We start from the raw sequence: 17,142 nt of genomic DNA on the forward strand, positions 1-17,142 counted from the left end.
CCCCCCCCCCCCGCCACATCCAGCCTGGGGACAGAGTGTCTGGCAAGTGGCATCCTCTCACACGCATCAGGGCAAGCTAAAGATGGTCCTGGTGACAGCCAGGTCAGTGAATGTCAGGGAAGCAGGAGGGAGAAGAGCGGCAAGGAAGCACCAGAGTAGGGGGCGAATGAGGAAGTATCAAGGCTGAAGCAAAAGGAAAGCAAGGAAGGCAATGCATGGTGTTACCTTGACCCTCCGCTGCATCTGAAGGCAAGACACAAAGCTTAGAACCCTGGTGTCAGAACGCTCCCGCAGCAAGCATGTGGGCTTTCCACACTGAGGACAGAGGCAAGGGAAGCCAAGGGTCCCCAGCATAGGCCACAGTGGGGACAGGCCCTCCTCACAGCCACCTCCAGCTGTCTCCCCAGGGCTTTGTGTTCTGCACCCCTGTCCCCTCCACTGCCACCTCCATGTGGCAATGGCTGAGGCACAGGGGAAAAAGAGTGGAGACAGGAGACCCAACCCCTAGCTTCTCAGTAGGTTCAGCCACCCTAGAAACGTCCGCGGGACTCTTCCTGATTCCGGATGGGCCAGGTGCCAGGGACATGATGCCCACGCAACCCCACCATGGAATGGACAGTCCAGAGACTCCGGATCACTGATGCAGCAAGGCAAGCTGGGAGTTGCAGACACGGAAACCAATCTTCAATTTCACCGCACTTCCCCTCCAGCCTGCCTTCTCCTGCCGCCCCTTCCTGTGTGGCTGTCTCCCACCAATCGGCCCAATCCTGCCCCATGGGTACCAGGTGAGGTCAGCAGGGGGTGCTGTGGGACCACAGGCTGGGAGAAGCTGCCCCAGGCCTGCAGGGGTGAGGAGCTAGGTCGGGAGCGGGGACAGCGAGGCCCTGGATGGAGAGCACATGGCACCCTTGGGAAGTGAAAGGCCTCTGGGAGGCTGAGGGAGGTGAAAGGGTGTGGTTGGGACCAAACCATGAACGGCCTCCGATGCCAAGGTCAGGGGCTCAGCCAGGACCTTGAGGGCCGCAGGAAGCATGGGGAATGCAGGCATTTTAAAACAGGTGCTCCTGGAGGAGAGTGAGGTGTGGAGGAGACTGGACAGGCCAAAAGGTCTATGGAGGCTTCTGGATGGAAGATGAAGAGAAGACCTTGGCTCTGGCCTCGCAGAGGCCATGTGGCTCCAGAGGAGACCTATGCAGGTGGCACAGGTCCCAGGGTTGGGGAATGCACTGACGTGAGGTGTTGGGGCGGGAGGACTCCAGCCTCCAGCTTGGGAGACAGCCACACAGGAAGGGGCGGCAGGAGAAGGCAGGCTGGAGGGGAAGTGTGGTGAAATTGAAGACGGACACACTGGGCCGACGTGGGTTCCTGCACACTGCCCTGCTTTGCCTGCTCATCCAATCTGCAAAACCTCACACTGGCCCGTTTTAGGAACTAAGTGTGGAAATAATATATTTTCCTTTGACTTTAATGTCCCGCAGAGACAGATACAATCAAGATGTTTACTTTGTGCTTTGGAAATCAACCTATTTTTCCTGCTCTGACTGACACCTAAGCAGCCTCAAGCCAGTCTCTGACTTTAATTCCAGAACAGGAAGGAAGCTGAGATACCCTTGATAGGGAAACTGAAGGCCAGCAAGGGAGGGCCCAGGCAGGCCACCCTGTCTGCTCAGCTCGAGAACTCTCCCCATTCACGGCCCTGCCCTTGCCAGGCTGTTACAGGGCTGGCTTTTCACCCATGTGCAGCACCCGGAAGAGAGGCAATGGCGGGTGGGTGACAAGTGCATGATGCCTGGGCAGATGCTCTTACGAGGAACTACAGACCTGCTTTCAATAGTTTCTTTTATCCAGCATGCTTTTATTTTTTATTTTTATTTATTTATTTTTGAGACGGAGTTTCACTCTTGTTGCCCAGGCTGGAGTGCAATGGCACGATCTCAGGTCACCATAACCTTCGCCTTCTGGGTTCAAGCAATTCTCCTGCCTCAGCCTCCCAAGTAGCTGGGATTACAGGCATGCACCACCATGCCCAGCAAAGTTTTGTAGAGACGGGGTTTCTTCACGTTGGTCAGGTTGGTCTTGAACTCTCAACCTCAGGTGATCCGACCACCTCAGCCTCCCAAAGAGTTGGGATTACAGACATGAGCTACTGCACCCAGCTCTCAGCAAGGTTTTTAAAGTCTCAAAGCCATCCTTTGGCCTGGCCTTCTCACCCTGTGTGGTAACGGGCACGTATTTGAAAACTGTGGACTGTTGCACCTCACCATTAGGCTAATGATGCTGTAGTGAAGTCAAGGATGCCCCAACCCACATCCCTGGAACCTGTGAACGTGACCTTATTTGGGAACAGGGTCTTTGCAGGTGTACTTCAGGATGCTGAGATGAGGTCATTCTGGATTTAGGATATAAACTGAGATTGGAGTGATGTGGCCACAAGCCAAGGAACACCCAGTCCCCGGGAACTGGGGGAGAATCCGCTTCTGTTGTTTGGAGCCACTTGGTTTGTGATTCTTGGTTCTGGCAGCCCCAGTGAGCCCATACAGCTGCCTAGGACGAGACTGCTTCCTTGGCAAACCTCATTAGTGAGCCCTTTTGGCTCCCAGGGCATGAGCCTTTGTGTCCAAAGAGCTCACAACTACTTTGTTGCTACGAACCAAACCCCTCCTTGCCGCCCCAACCACCTAGAAGGGGAAATCATCAGAAAATCAAGGCAAAATGCATCTGACGTGGTGCTTCCAGCCAGAGAAGCTCTCCAGCGAAGGTCCGAACAGGAGAAGCCCCCTAGCCAGCCACCAGGACCTCCCCTGCCGCTGTGGCCTCCATTTTGAGGGCATCTCTGGGTGTAGGATTTTTTTTTTAATAATAAATATTTGTTCAATGACATTTTAGTTACCAACTAGTTTAATCAGTAATACAGAAAAGATTTTTTTCTCTCAGTCAGTTCTAGCTTTGCCCTACAGGCCTGGTTCAATCCAAATCTGGCCTTTTATCTTTTCCCAAGAGACCATCTTGAGAACCTCGATGCTCATCCACAATCTTGACTCCTCTCTCGGCAAGAGGAACCCTCCGAGTTGTTCTCCCACAGTGGCGCTGGCCAGGTCCTTGCTCCCTCCCCTGAAACAGGGAGGGGATATGGAGAGCTCCCAGCCCGGAAAGCAGTTTCAAATGAGGATCCCTGGCCACAGGGAAGGCCATGTAGATTGAGCTGTGTCCCAGTGTCCCCATCTCATTTCACTCCCCCTGCCAGAGGGAGAGTCCACAGAGGCCTTGGGGCCTCCTGGACAGAAACCCCCTGTATTAGGCTGCTTCTACTTTTTTCTAAATGCAGTAACAAGGTCAGAGATTAAGGGCTGTGACTATGTGTCTGGGTTCCCTGGGCTCCTTGTTCCAGGCACAGCCCAGGAGGCTGATGCAAAACCGCCCCCGCCACACTAAGCACAACTCAATCTTCTCACCCAATTTCTCCTTCTAAGTATCAGTGTCCAAGCAATTAGAATGCTGGATTCGCATATTTTTCACCAGTTAGAGGATTCCGTGGCTTTTGAGTTGAGGGAAAGGGATAACTCTAAAAACAATCCAGTCCCCAGTCCTGGACTCCATCTGACCTGTTCCCTGTTCACAACATTCTCCAGTCAAGCTTCTGGGTCCATGGTGGGTCAATGGGATCTCAAGCAGGGTGGCCATGAACAGTTTTGCAGGTTGTGCACTGATATGTGAATGTGCTCCTTCAGTACTTTTGTGCATACTGTATGTGTCACCCTGGTCAAGAATGTTCTACAAGAGTGAAATCAACAAATATGATGGTCAGATGAATAAACAGTTGGAGACTTCAGTAAAACATCTTGGGACCCAGGTTAGTTTTCTGTGCGGCTCAGCTCCAGGCTAGAATTAAGGGCAGAGGACCACAGCAAGGGTCAGGGAAGACCCACATGGGTTGTTTCAAAGCTGCCCATTGTATCCAAGGGGCTGAGGAAGGAGTGGAAAGAGACAAGCTACAGCTGAGTCACATCCTGTCACTGGAACTGAAAATCACCAGCCTTGAACTGGAGACACGCTCCACTCAGAAAACAGGGACACAGCATCAATCTGTGCTTATAAAATGGACAAGCGAGGTCGTCTTGTTCCCTCAACCACCTCCCCACAGAGCTCCCTGATGTGAGGCACTGATGGGTGAAGACAGGATTCCATTAATCCACGACCTCCAGACTCACAGCTACAGCATGAGATGAAAACCGACTTTTAAAAACCTAGTAAAGGCTGGTGGGGGGCAAACCACACCATTCTTTCTCTCGCATTCCTACTTCTTTGGACAATTCATGATTCCACATAATTCGTGGCTCGTTGGGGGAAAAGCACCAGGTGGTGACTTCTCAGGTTGTGACAGGGGCACTGCCAGAGTAATAAGGACCGTGCTTTGCAAACCACCAGGAAGTGCTGCCTCCTGCTCCTGAGGGAGCCAGCAGCATGGGAAGGAGCTGGTGACACAGCGCCTCCAAAGGCCCTCATCCCCTTGGCTGAGATCTGAAGCTGTGGGTGCAGCCCAGGTCCCTCCTATTCTATGTGAAGAAAACATCACAACAGACATTGAGCTTTGTCCCCACAGAAATACCACTGGGAGCTGGGGCCCCTGGAAGGTGAAGGTCATCAGGGCCAGCCCCATCCACTCTTGTAGGCTGCTTTACACTTTAATTCAGCCTAGATCTGTCCCCAGGGATTTCCAAAACTGTAGCCTCCACCCCCATCCCAGGAAGTCTGTTTGGGAGTGGGTCTCAGGCAGGCTGTGGAGGGGTCTGGATCTGTCCCAGCCCCTTTACCTCCAAAGACCTTGCCAGCTGGTTCCCAGTCATGAGTGGGTGGCTAGACTTACGCTGAATGCTGAAGCAGAACTTCTTCTGCTGGTAGGAGATGTAGCTGGAGACGGCGCCAATGAGAGCCATGGCTAAGGCGCTGGCCACCCCGGCAATGGTGCCGGTCTCTGCCACCATGTCTGTGTGAAGAAGAGGGAGAAATGAGAACAGGTGAGGTCAGAGCCAAAGCACAGCAGGGAGCAGCCCGGGAGCCTGCTTCTCCTGTAGCACCAAACTAAGCACCAAATTCAGACGCCCATAGCCCACAAGCCAGCAGGAGATGGCCACGCCACACAGCTGTAAGGCATTACAAGGACATGGTACCCTCTAGATTTGCCTAGGACTTCTCGTTTTCTGTAAGGACTTCACTTTTGAGAAGCTTCCAAGGGAGACATAGGAAAGGTGCCGTGCTCTCTGTGACTAAGGCCCCATGGGCCTCCCATGGTGCTGCTTCCTCCAGGATCCCAATCTTCAATATTCATTCCTTCATAAAGCTACACCCCCCTACTGGCTTCATGATTATCTATTGGAAACATTCAGGGGAAAGCCAACTCTGAGACAAGAGTGGGCCAGCACTATCTCTCCTTGTAGTTGCTGTGAAATATCTGAGACAGGCCTCAATCCATTTAGAAAGTTCATTTTGCCAAGGTTAAGGATGCACTGGTGACATGTGCCAAGGTGGTCACGGCAGAGCTTACTTTTATACATTTTAGGGAGACATGAGACATCGATAAATATGTGGAAGATGTGCATTGGTTTGGTCCAGAAGGTGGGATAACTCAAAGCAGGGGGTGGGGGTGGGGTGCTTCCAGGTCATAGGTAGATAAGAGAAAGAGACAAAAGGTTGTATTCTTCTGATTCCTTGACCAGCCTTTCACTGAATACACAATTTAGTCTGGCTCAGTGAATCTGCATTTTTACATAAGCACTTGGGCAGAGGAAGCAATCAGATATGCATTTGTCTCAGGGGAACAGAGGGCTGACTCTCTCTCCCTCATTAAAGATCAGCTATCAGTTTACATCTCCAGGGTGAAATCCAACAGAGCTGTTTTAGGGTAAAGATCTTGAGGCCCATAAGAAATTTCCTTGTGAGCAAATTGTGAGGGAGGTAGGCAGCTTTTTACATCTTTGTAGCGATCTTATTTAGGAACAGAATGGGAGGCAAGTTTGCGTGATGCCGCCCGCTTCTAGCTTGACTTTTCCCTTAGCTTAGTGATTCTGGGGTCCTGAGATTTATTTTCCTTTCACATGGCCAACAGGAGCCTCAGGATTCAGAAACCCACCAGATCCAGGGTCGTCACTGCTGCCGTACCGGCCATCACCTGGAGAAAAGACAAAAGCACTTACTACCTGCCACCAGCCAGCTCAGGCGCAAGCTGAGATGGATGGCAATGCTGGCCCTTCCAATCCTACCTATGCGGCAAGACCCCAACCAGTGACCACCCGTGGGCTTCTACTGGACTGCAACAAGACCTGCTTTCTTATGCCCACCACCTGCAAAGCCCAGGCCACCAGGAGGAACTTTTTATTATTAAAATGGCAGCCACCTTGCCCTGTGCATGCACTGAATTCTGGGCTTTTCGGGCACAGTATTCTATTTCACCTCCCTGCTACCAGTGGGGCAGCTGCACTTAGTGGCCCCACCATAAAGGGGGCAGGGGGCTGTGCCAGGAGAGCCTGACTCTAAATTTTGCCACCACCATGGGTCTCTGGCGTAGCCACTGCCTCAACTATAGCCGAAGTCGTTCTTGGAACATAAACAAATGTAGGCTCACAATCCCGTATCTACTATTTTGAGATGCAAAAGGATCTGAAGTATCACAGAGATGGAGAACAGATGAATGCTGGCAGGGGCTGGGGAGAGTTGGGAGGGAGTTGGCTGTGATTATAAATGAGCAACAGGCAGGAGCCTGGTGGTGACAGACTGTTCCGTATCTTGACTATGGTGGTGGGCACACAAGTCTACACACACTTGCACATACCCCTTCCCCAGACAGCTACTCCCTGACAAGCAACTGGTGCCATTTCAGGACTTTAATTAGCATTGAGTTCATTGTTCATGCCACCTTCTTCTCAGGGCTGAGCGCTCATTAATGGAGGAAGACTGTGTTCCCAAGGCCCAGGGTTCTCAGGGGAAACCACCCTGGGATGTTGAAGGCAAATGAGCTCCAACATTTCTTTCACCAGTCAGAGTCAGGAGGAATGGTAGTTCATGGACTGTGAAAACGTGCCCCTCCGGCAGGGCTGGGGGAGGCTGTGCGCATGTGTGGGGAGGGGGAATATGAGAACTCTCTGTACCTTCCTATTTTTCTGTGAAACTGATCCAAAAAATAAAGCCTATTTTAAAAAAAGATAGTTGGGGAAAAATGAGGTTTGTTATCTTCCCACCTATGGCTGAATCCTTGAGCTCTATGCATTTCATAAAGAGCCCTGATTGGATATGGATGGTTACTAACAAAACAAAGAGTACCAGCATTTACAACACACACACACACACACACACACACACACACACACACTCATTGCTGTTGGAGAAAGCATAACAAACAGGAAGATGGGGGTCACTGTGCACAGCCAGATTAGCAGCGAGGCCCCGTCTGCTGTGCTGGAGGTGGCTGTCGTCATGGCATCCTCAGTTAATGAGTTCATTTTTTCTGGACTCTGAGTAATTCAACCTTTTCTTTCACCTCAAGGCAGAATGAAACTGAGTGTTCTCGTCTCCTTTCCCTTAGGAGTGCTTGGCTATGAGGATTACAGCAACTTAAACATCATAAGACTGCTGAGCAACAGGCTGTGATAACAAATATAAACAGGTCGAACCCCTTCCTAATTTCCCCCCAGGGACAAATGGAGAAAAGGGCTGACCTCCCAGTCTTTCAAAGACTCAAAAGCTCAATAGTTCACAACTCCAGTAGTTCCTATCTGACCAGGTGTGACTGCAGGAGGTCCTGTCTTGAGACAAATAAAATGTGCTTCTCTTACTCCTCAAAAAAAGTGATCGCATCCTGTGGGCAAGTCTTCTCAGATGGGCATGTGAACTGAAAACACTGTGAGGCGAAGAAAAAACCGCCAGTCATCTTAGATCCTGTTCTTTCTCACTGCATGAACCTGAAGTCAGCCACACAGGCCTGCCACTGGAGTCAGCCAAGCCAAGGTCATGGCTTTGAGCCATGTTGGGCTACTGAGTTCTGCCCACTTTCTCTAGGCACAGGCTGAACCCAGTTACTTTACAAAATGCACACTGTGCAAAAGATGGTACTGGTGATGAGTTATTGGCATAAAATAAACTATCCAACCCAATACCATCCATGAAGATCGGTTCCCAGGAAAAATAAAGTGGATGAAGGCATAAAAACACTACAGGAAAATTTAGGGGTAAGGAATTTCTGTTATCTTGGGGTAAAAAATGACTTTCTAAATATGATACTAAAGCCAGAAACTCAAAATGGAAAAGATCAGATCAAAAGTAAAAACTTCAGTACTAAAAGTGCAAGCAACAAAAGAAAAACGAAATTGGGCTTTGCAAAATTACAAACTTGTGTGCTTCAAAGGACATCATCAAGAAACTAAAATGACAACGTACAGAACAGGAGAAAATATTTGCAAAATATGTATCTGATAAGGACCTAGTATCAAGAATATATAAAGAAACTCTTCAGCTCAATAATAAAGAGGCAAATCATCAAATCTAAAAATGGGTAAAGGATGTGAATAGACGTTTCTCTAAAGGGACATAAAAATGGCCAATAAACACATGAAAAGATGTTCAACACTGTTGGTCATTGGGGAAATGCAAACCAAAACCATAATGAGACACCATCTCATATCCGTTAGGATAGCTATAATAAAAAACAGGAAAAGGAAAGGGAAGATGACAAGGGGAAGGGAGAGAGGGGAAGAAAGGAAGAAGTGTTGGTAAGGATGTGAAGAAACTGGAACCCCAAGCATTGCTAGCAGGCATGTAAAATGGTGCAGCTGCCATGGAAAACAGTTTGGTTGCTCCTTAAGAAGTTAAACATGGAGTTACAACATAACCGAACAATTCCTCTTCTAGATATATACCCAGGACAACTGAAAACATATGTCTACATAAAAATTTGCACAAACATGTTCATAGCAGTATTCATAAAAGCTATAAACAACCCAAAGTTTCATCAACTGATGAATGAATAAATAAAATGTGTATGGAATATATAAGGGCTCCCTCATCTCTAATGTAAAAGGAGTCCTTAAAATATATGAGAAAATATGCAGACCCCAGTAAGAAAAAAAAAATGGGCAAAGGACACAAACAGGCAATTCACAAAATATTTTTTAAAGTGTCTAATAAGACACTGAAAAAGTGTTTCACCTCTTTTAGATTCAAAGAAATGCATATTTAAACAGGATAGTGTTTTGTTCTGAACAAATCTGCAAAGATGACAAAACTGTAATGCCCAGTGGAGGTGACAATTTGAGAAAACAGGCAGCTGTTTACCTACTGGTGGTAGAAATGGAGGTTGGCACAACCTTCATGGAAAACCATTCAGCAGTACCACTCAAAACATCTCATCTTTAAGTGTCTACCTCCTGTGGCCCAGCCGTTTGACTGCTAGGAATTTATTTGACAGACACAATTAGGGTTGTGCACATTTGGCTACAACAATGTTCATCACAGCACTGTGTAGAGTAGCACAAAGCTGGGGGTGGGGGAGTCTCTCTACAAAACTAGGGTCCTGGTTAAAGAAATTATGGTTTTTCATAATATAATGCAATCACTGAGATGATATTTTAGAATAATATCCTTTAATGACACAGAATGATATTCAGGGTATCATTGACTAAAAAATGGTTTCAGCATAGTATGATCCCATTTTTATTTAAAAAAAAACCACAAATATTTACAAATATATACTTATACATAGAAAAAGTATTCCAAGCATGCAGTCAGAAAGCTTACTAGTGATTCTTCCTGGATCATGAAACAACAAACAAGTCTTTTTAATATAATTTCCGAAGAGTTTTAAATCTGCAAGCCCCCATGTGCAAATCCATTCACCCCTCTTTCCCACAACTGAAGTGAGAGCTCAAAGAAGCGATTTCACAGGTCACTGGTGGACTCTTCAGCTTCAGTATGTTTTGTATTCCCACCTGCCCTCTGAGTGCACGATTATATACCAAAGAGACTACAGTAGCTTTCTAGTGAACCAGAAATCCCCCTGTACAGTGTATCGCAGGCTGCGATTTGCTTTGTGTGTAGATATCTATAGATATAGGTAGCTGTATGGACTGCCATAGCTCTAGGAACTGCTACCATTGCTATAGCAACACCATAGCAGTAGGGACTGTCACCATAGCAGTAGTGACCACTGCCATAGCAGGTCTCATAGGTACAGAAACCTCTCTAGCTATAGCAACCACCATAGCTACAGGGGCCCGGTAGAACAGGAGGCATGAGCCCAGTGAGAAAGTTGTGAGTAAGCCCTGCAATCAACAGATGTGTCAGACCCTCAGCATCTCAGATAAAAGACAAGGATGTACACATACATGTCAGCCTTGATTCCCACACAGCCGTACATCTGGGGGAGGTGGCGATGCACCACATGGAGAGGCCCTTCTCTGACAGCAGCACAACCTGGGCTCACGGTGAGTGCCTGACCCACCTGGTTGCCAAGGGAATGGAGAGTAATGTAACAGTAGGAAGATTATAACTGCCAGGGGCAGATGTTCAAGAATTTAAAGACATCTATACGTGTTGTACAATTCTAGAACTCTTAAGTGTTCTAGAATTCTAATAGACACAGCTAGGGCTTTTAGATATTTTGCAAATATATTTTCATTATCTAAAAAGATGGCCAAAGTGCAAAATAAGCAAATTATTAAAAAATGAATAAACAATGAGAAGAAAACTTGCTTCAAATGCCCCATAGTTACCAAGTTAAACTGAACTGAAAAAAATTACCAAAACATAGCTGCCTATGCTAGCCACCAGGGAGGGCGCTCCTCACTGTTCCAGAAAGTCTCCAAGGCCCAGATCTTATCCATCCCCCATCACAGGGATGAGAATGCCCACCCTCTAGGTAATATAATGGGTATCCCCTTCCAAACTGATACAGAACCTTAAAACTCTCCCTGTCTTATGTCAGGCTCCCAAGATACCAGCAAGGTGGTCATCTGGGAGAAAACCCATATTCATGCTGTGTGCCCAGGTATGTGTTTGGGGAATGGGAGTCTGAGGGAGCAAGTGGGTCTCTTTATATCATAGAACAACAGAGCCGGGGAGCTGTTCCTCACATCTGAAACATCCTATTTCTCTACATGTTATAAAAGCTGAAATGAATGTGGAAATAGGTCCAAAGAAGAGAACACTTGGGTATCTCTTTTTAGAACTAATCCCATCACCAAGACCCAACCTTCAAGACCTCACATAAGCCAAAGGCCCCACTCTCCAAATACATCCTATTGGGGGTTAGGGTTTCAATATTTGAATTTTCAGGAGACAAACATTTAGTCCATAACAGAAAGGGATCATGAGAGGGCCCAGATACTTGAAGACAATGACGGTAAACACAGTGAAAATGGAAAAGAAATGTTTTCTTCGAAGACCCAAGAGGGCGAATGGATAGACAAAATGTGTTCTAGCCATTCAATGGAATATTCAGCCATACAGTATTTGTCCTTCTGTGACTGGCTTATTTTACTCAGCACAATGTCAACATGGATGAACTCTGACATTGTGCTGAGTAAAATAAGCCAGTCACAGAAGGACAAATACTGTATGATTCTACTTACACAGGTTCCTAGGGTAGTCCAATTCACAGACAGAGAGAAGAGAAACTACCAGGAAGGAGGGGGAATGGGAAGTGACTTTTTAATGGGTACAGAGTTTCCATATGGAAAGATGAAAAGGCTCTAGAAATGGATGGTGGTGATGATTGTACAACATTGTGAATGTACTTGATGCCACTGAATTGTACACTTAAAAAACAGGGAACAGGCTACATTTGGAGGAAACTAACATTCAAAGTTACAGTCTATCAACTGACTAGAGTCGGTACCATCCCCTTTAACCCTGTGAACTAAGGTGAGGGCATTCACACTTCACATTTGGGGATGTCTCCAGATAGCCCATGTATGCAACCCAGACACAATGATAACAGAATGTCTGTATCTCTTTAGAAGGAGGGGTTTTTAGTCTTGCCCCAGTGTTTAAGAACTGCATGTTTTGGCCTTTAAAAAAAAATGCCATTTTGGGGTAAAAAATGTGCCCAATATGATTCTAACATTTTCAAAATAATTTTTTCTGATTAAGAATAATGAGGCAGTGTTGCAGTCCTGTGATCCCACAGTAGTTATGAACAAGTGGTGTATAGTGAGTGAGCCCAGTATATGGGCTGCTAAACCCAGGAGGTGGTGATCCAAAGAAAGGAATTAGTACAGTGAAATGCTGGGTGCTGCAAAGCAGCTTTCACCTTCAGACCCCGAAGGAGAAGTTCAGGTAAGGCTCCTCTTTTGATGGTGTTCTCTGCAATGCATGGAGGGTTTGCACTTGGAGCAGAAGAAAAGCTCACTGTGAAGACATCCATTTCGTACCACCCAAAGCCCCTTGAAAGAGCTGTCACTGAAACTCTAGCTTTGAGCGGACTAAGAAGTTTGGGAAAGGTCTAGAGATAACAAAGGAGTGGGTAAAACACCTAGCCAGAGCAATGGAGTAGACACTACCCAGGGGATCCTTAAGAAGCACAGAAGGAAGACTCTCCTTGGGGATGCGGAGAAAGGAAAGCAGCAAATGGCCTCTCTACCCAGCCAGCAGTGCTTCTGGCCCCATTTGGTTCCTTGTGTCAATTTATTCCAAGTTTTCTGACCAAGAGGCCAGTGAGGATGATCTGGGAGCGCTAATAACACCCCTCTCCCCCTCCTCCCCTCCAGGTTCTTTACCAACTGAGAACAGAAGCAAGGAGCCAGAGAAAGATCAGGGTAAGCCATCTGCTTGATGAAGAGGCTAGACAAGTACGCCAGCACCCTCAAGGGCAGGCCTTCCGTGTACTAGTTAGAGGGACATGGCCTGAGGCCACACAGAAGCTACTTGTTACTTCTCTCCCCTTTTCCTTCTCACGAAAATCACCCCAGAGCTCATATGAGGGAAAGCTGGGCTTACAGAGTGGACACAGAGCTCACCTGCTGTCTAAGAGTGCACACTTCCCCAGCTAGCAACATGGTGGGCCCTGGCTCTCACACTCCTTTGGGGTTCCAGGAGAAAGCATGTCATGCCATGATCTCACCAGTAATGTGACCCAGAGGATCAGTTGGCTCACCCTGGCTTCGCCAATCAAAAGTGTCACTCTAGCCTTCACAGGGAGGTGTGACAGAGAAGGCAGAGAGCAAAGTCAGGTGTTTGGTCCACGGTCCTCATGCCGGCAAATCTGCATGGAGGTGTCAGGAATACACAGGAAGCCCAGCCTAGTAGAAGCAAAAAAGATACATGCCGCCCACTGTGGTTCAGAATGACATGTGCTACTCTGTACCAGCAGAATGACAGAAGCTCTAGGAGAGCCCAGAGGCAGGAGATGGAAGCTGTGCTGCAGGGCCAACAGTGGGCAGGGACACAGGGCCACAGATGGGGGAAGCCTCCTGAGAGGAGGGGATCTCAAGGGATGGGTAGGTAACGTAGCACTTGCTAGAGGATGAGTGGGAATTCACATGGTGGAAGGCAGGCAGTTTAGACCAGGGAACATCATGTGCAGGCACTGGCATATGTACCTACTGGCCTTTCTCCATGTTTGGAGATGACAGGAATGTGGCGGTCTAGAGCAGAAAGAACATGTCAGCAGACTAAGGTGCTTCAACTTATCTCATAAGCAGTGGGGAACCTTTAAAGAGGCTTTTGTTGTTGTTCCTGCTTCTTTAATTTTTTTTCACCAACATCTAATTAAGAAGAATTTCAAACATACAAAGAAGCTAAAAACTTTGTGCAGTAAACACCCATATTCCCAGCACGTAGACCTGTAATTAACATTCTGCATCATTCACTTTAGCACGTCTACCATCCCTCTTGTCAATTGATCTAGTTTTACTGACGCATTTCAAAGTTAAGTTACAGACATCAGTAGACCTCGACCTATGGTTACCTTGCAATTTATTTACATTTCCTTATGATTCCTTTTTTAAGGTAAAATTTACATATAGTGAAACACACAAATCTTCCACGTACCAGTGGATAACTTTTGACACATGTACACAGCTATGAAACTGAGACCCCTATCCAGATACAGAACGTAACCATCACCCCAGAAAGTGATGCCCAATTGATCTTATTCACACATCCAACCCCAGCAGCCACAGATCTCATTTCTGTCATTATAGGTTAGTTTTGTCTGTAGTGGAACTTCATATAATTGGGCTCATATAATATGTACTCTTTTTTCATTGGCCTCTTTTACTCAGCATATTGTTTTTGACATTTATCCATGCTGTTGTATCAGTAACTCATTCCATTATATAAATATGTAAATGTATCACAGTTTGTCAATCAATTCTCCTATTGATACCTGGGTGTTTCCAGGTTTTCTTTTGTTTTTGTTTTTTTCTATTGTAAATTAAGCAATGAGCATTCTTTTAAGTCTTTTTTTTTTTTGTCGGAGTGGGGCAGGACACAGCTCTCATTTCTCTTGAATAGGGAATGAAATTGCTGGGTCGCAAGGTAGGTCTATGTTCAGTTTTAGAAGAAACTTTACATCCCTACCAATGACATATGAGAACTACAGTCACTCCACATTTTCATCAACATTTGATACTATCTTTTAAATTTCAGTTATTCTGGAGGATGTGTTGTGGTATCTCACTGTGGTTTTAATTTGTATTTCCCCAAAGAATAATTTTGATTTTTAAAAAAAAAATATTTTAGGTTCAGGGATACATGTGCAGGTTTGCTATACAGGTAAACTGTGTGTCATGTGGGTTGTTGTACAGATTATTTCAGCACCTAGGTTTTAAGCCTAGTATTCATTAGTTATTTTTCCTGATCTTCCCCTTCCTCCTAACCTTCACCACCTGATAGACCCCAGTGTGTGTTGTTCCCCTCTGTGTGTCTATGTGTTCTCATCATTTAGCTCCCACTTATGAGAACATGTGGTATTTGCTTTTCCGTTCCTCATTTAGTTTGCTTAGGATAATGGCCTTCAGCTCCATCTATGTTGTTGCATAGAACATGATCTCACTTCTTTTAGGGCTGTGTAGTATTTCATGGTATACATGTACCCCATTTTCTTCATCCACTCCTCCACTGATGGGTACTTACGTTGATTGTATGTCTTTGCTACTGAGAATAGTGCTGCAACGAACATGCACATGCATGTGTCTTTAGGATAGAGAAATGTTTATGTTTGGGTATATACTAAATAATGGGATTGCTGGGTCAAATGGCAATTCTGTTTTAAGTTCTTTAAAAAATCACCAAACTTTGTTTCATACTGGCTGAACTAATTTACATTCCCACCAGCAGTGCATAAGTGCTTCCTTTTCTCCAAAACCTTGCCAGCATCTGTTATTTTTTGACTTTTTAAAAATAGCCATTCTGACTGGTGTGAGAAGGTATCTCTTTGTGGTTTTGATTTGCATTTCTCCAATGATTTGTGACTTTAAGCTTTTTTTCATATGCTTGTTGGCCACATGTATGTCTTCTTTTGAGAAATGTCTGTTTGTGTCTTTTGCCCACTTTTTAATGGGATGGTTTGTTCTTTGCTAGTAAATTTGTTTAAGTTCCTTATAGATTCTGGATATGAAACCTTTGTTTGATGCATAGTTTGCAAATATTTCCTCACATTCTATAGGTTGTCCGTTTACTCTGTTTCTTTTGCTGTGCAGAAGCTCTTTACTTTAATTAGGTCCCATGTGTCAATTTTTGTTTTTGTTGCAATTGCTTTTGGTGTCTTTATCATGAAGACTTTGTCAGGTCCTAGCTCCAGATTAATATTTCCTAGCTTGTCTTCAGTGTTTTCATAGATTTGGGTTTTACACTTAAGTCTTTAATCTATTTTGAGTTGATTTTTGTATATGGTAAAAAGACAGAAGTCCAATTTCAATCTTCTGCATATGGCCAGCCAGTTATTCCAGCAGCATTTATTGAATAAGGAGTCCTTTCCCCACTGCTTGTTTTGTCAACTTTGTTGAAGATCAGATGGTTGTAGGTCTGTGGCATTTTTTCTATGTTCTCTATTCTGTTCACTGGTCTATGTGTCTGTCTGTACCAGTACCATGCTGTTTTGGTTACTGTAGCAGGACACAACACAAAAGAAAACATCAGACCAATATGCTTGATGAATATAGATGCAAAAATCCTCAACAAAATACTAGCAAACTGAATCCAGCAGCACATCAAAAAGCGAATCCAACACAATCAAGTAGGCTTTATCCCTGGGATGCCAGATTGGTTCGACGTACATAAATTATTTTTGAACATCATGTAACTTCCTTTGTGATGTGTAGGTTCAAATCCTATGCTCATTTTTAAATTGGACTGTTTTGTCTTTTCATTATTACACAGTATTTTTTTAAACAGAGGAATGACAGGATCAGATTCATGTTCTTGATGGTTCTTTTTTGCAGCTGCAAGGAGGACAAACTGGAGCAAAAATACCAGTTAAGAGGTTAGGGTTGCCACTCTTAACCTCTTAGCTGGTCATCCCAAGGGAAGGTGAACACAGCCTGGGCTTGAGGGGAGATAGAATGAATAATCTGGATTCAAAAAATACCAGGGGAGAAGACTTCTGGCATGAGGGAGTGAGAAGATCAACAAATCCTCTCCTCAAAAAGCAACTATAAACGTGGACAAAAAGTCAGTCATTTCAGGAAAGTAAATTGATTTCAGCAAAGACAGCTTGAATTCATGGCATTTTTGCCCAAGGCTGCTTTCATTTTTCCCTTCCAGAAGTCTGTCAGATTGTTCAATCGGGGCAAAAACCAGCAATGGTGTATGACTGCTGGGTCATATGGTAAGTCTATGTTTAACTTTACAATAAACTGTCAAGCTCTCTTCCAAAGTAGCTGCACCATTTTGCATTCCCACAAACAATGAATCAGAGTTCTTGTTGCTCTGTATCCTCCTCAGCAATGGATATTATCAACTTTTTGGATTTTAGACATTCTAACGTGTGTAGTGGTTATCTTGTTTTCATTTCTCTAGTGAGAAATGATGTCGAATATCTTATTTTCCTGTTTTATATTCTTCTTTGGTAAAGTCTGTTCATATTTTTTGCCCATTTAAAAATTGGGGTTGTTTGAAGTCTTACTGTTGACTTTTATGAATCCTTTTTTTTTTTTT

General features: G+C 45.5%; 1 protein-coding gene across 1 annotated transcript in view; it reads right to left on the reverse strand.

Annotated features, from left to right (window-relative positions):
* CD99L2 (CD99 molecule like 2) overlaps positions 1–17,142 on the reverse strand; it is a 109,956-nt gene that overhangs the window by 5,219 nt on the left and 87,595 nt on the right. Inside the window, exons 8-10 of the mRNA XM_017500910.2 lie at positions 6,128–6,166; positions 4,865–4,984; positions 226–243 (exon numbers count right to left, since the gene is read on the reverse strand). Of these exons, the coding sequence (XP_017356399.1) occupies positions 226–243; positions 4,865–4,984; positions 6,128–6,166 (177 nt within the window). The remainder of the gene's footprint in view (positions 1–225; positions 244–4,864; positions 4,985–6,127; positions 6,167–17,142) is intronic.

The sequence above is a fragment of the Cebus imitator genome, unplaced genomic scaffold (genome assembly GCF_001604975.1).
Source record: "Cebus imitator isolate Cc_AM_T3 unplaced genomic scaffold, Cebus_imitator-1.0 Scaffold273, whole genome shotgun sequence".
Lineage (NCBI taxonomy): Eukaryota > Metazoa > Chordata > Mammalia > Primates > Cebidae > Cebus > Cebus imitator.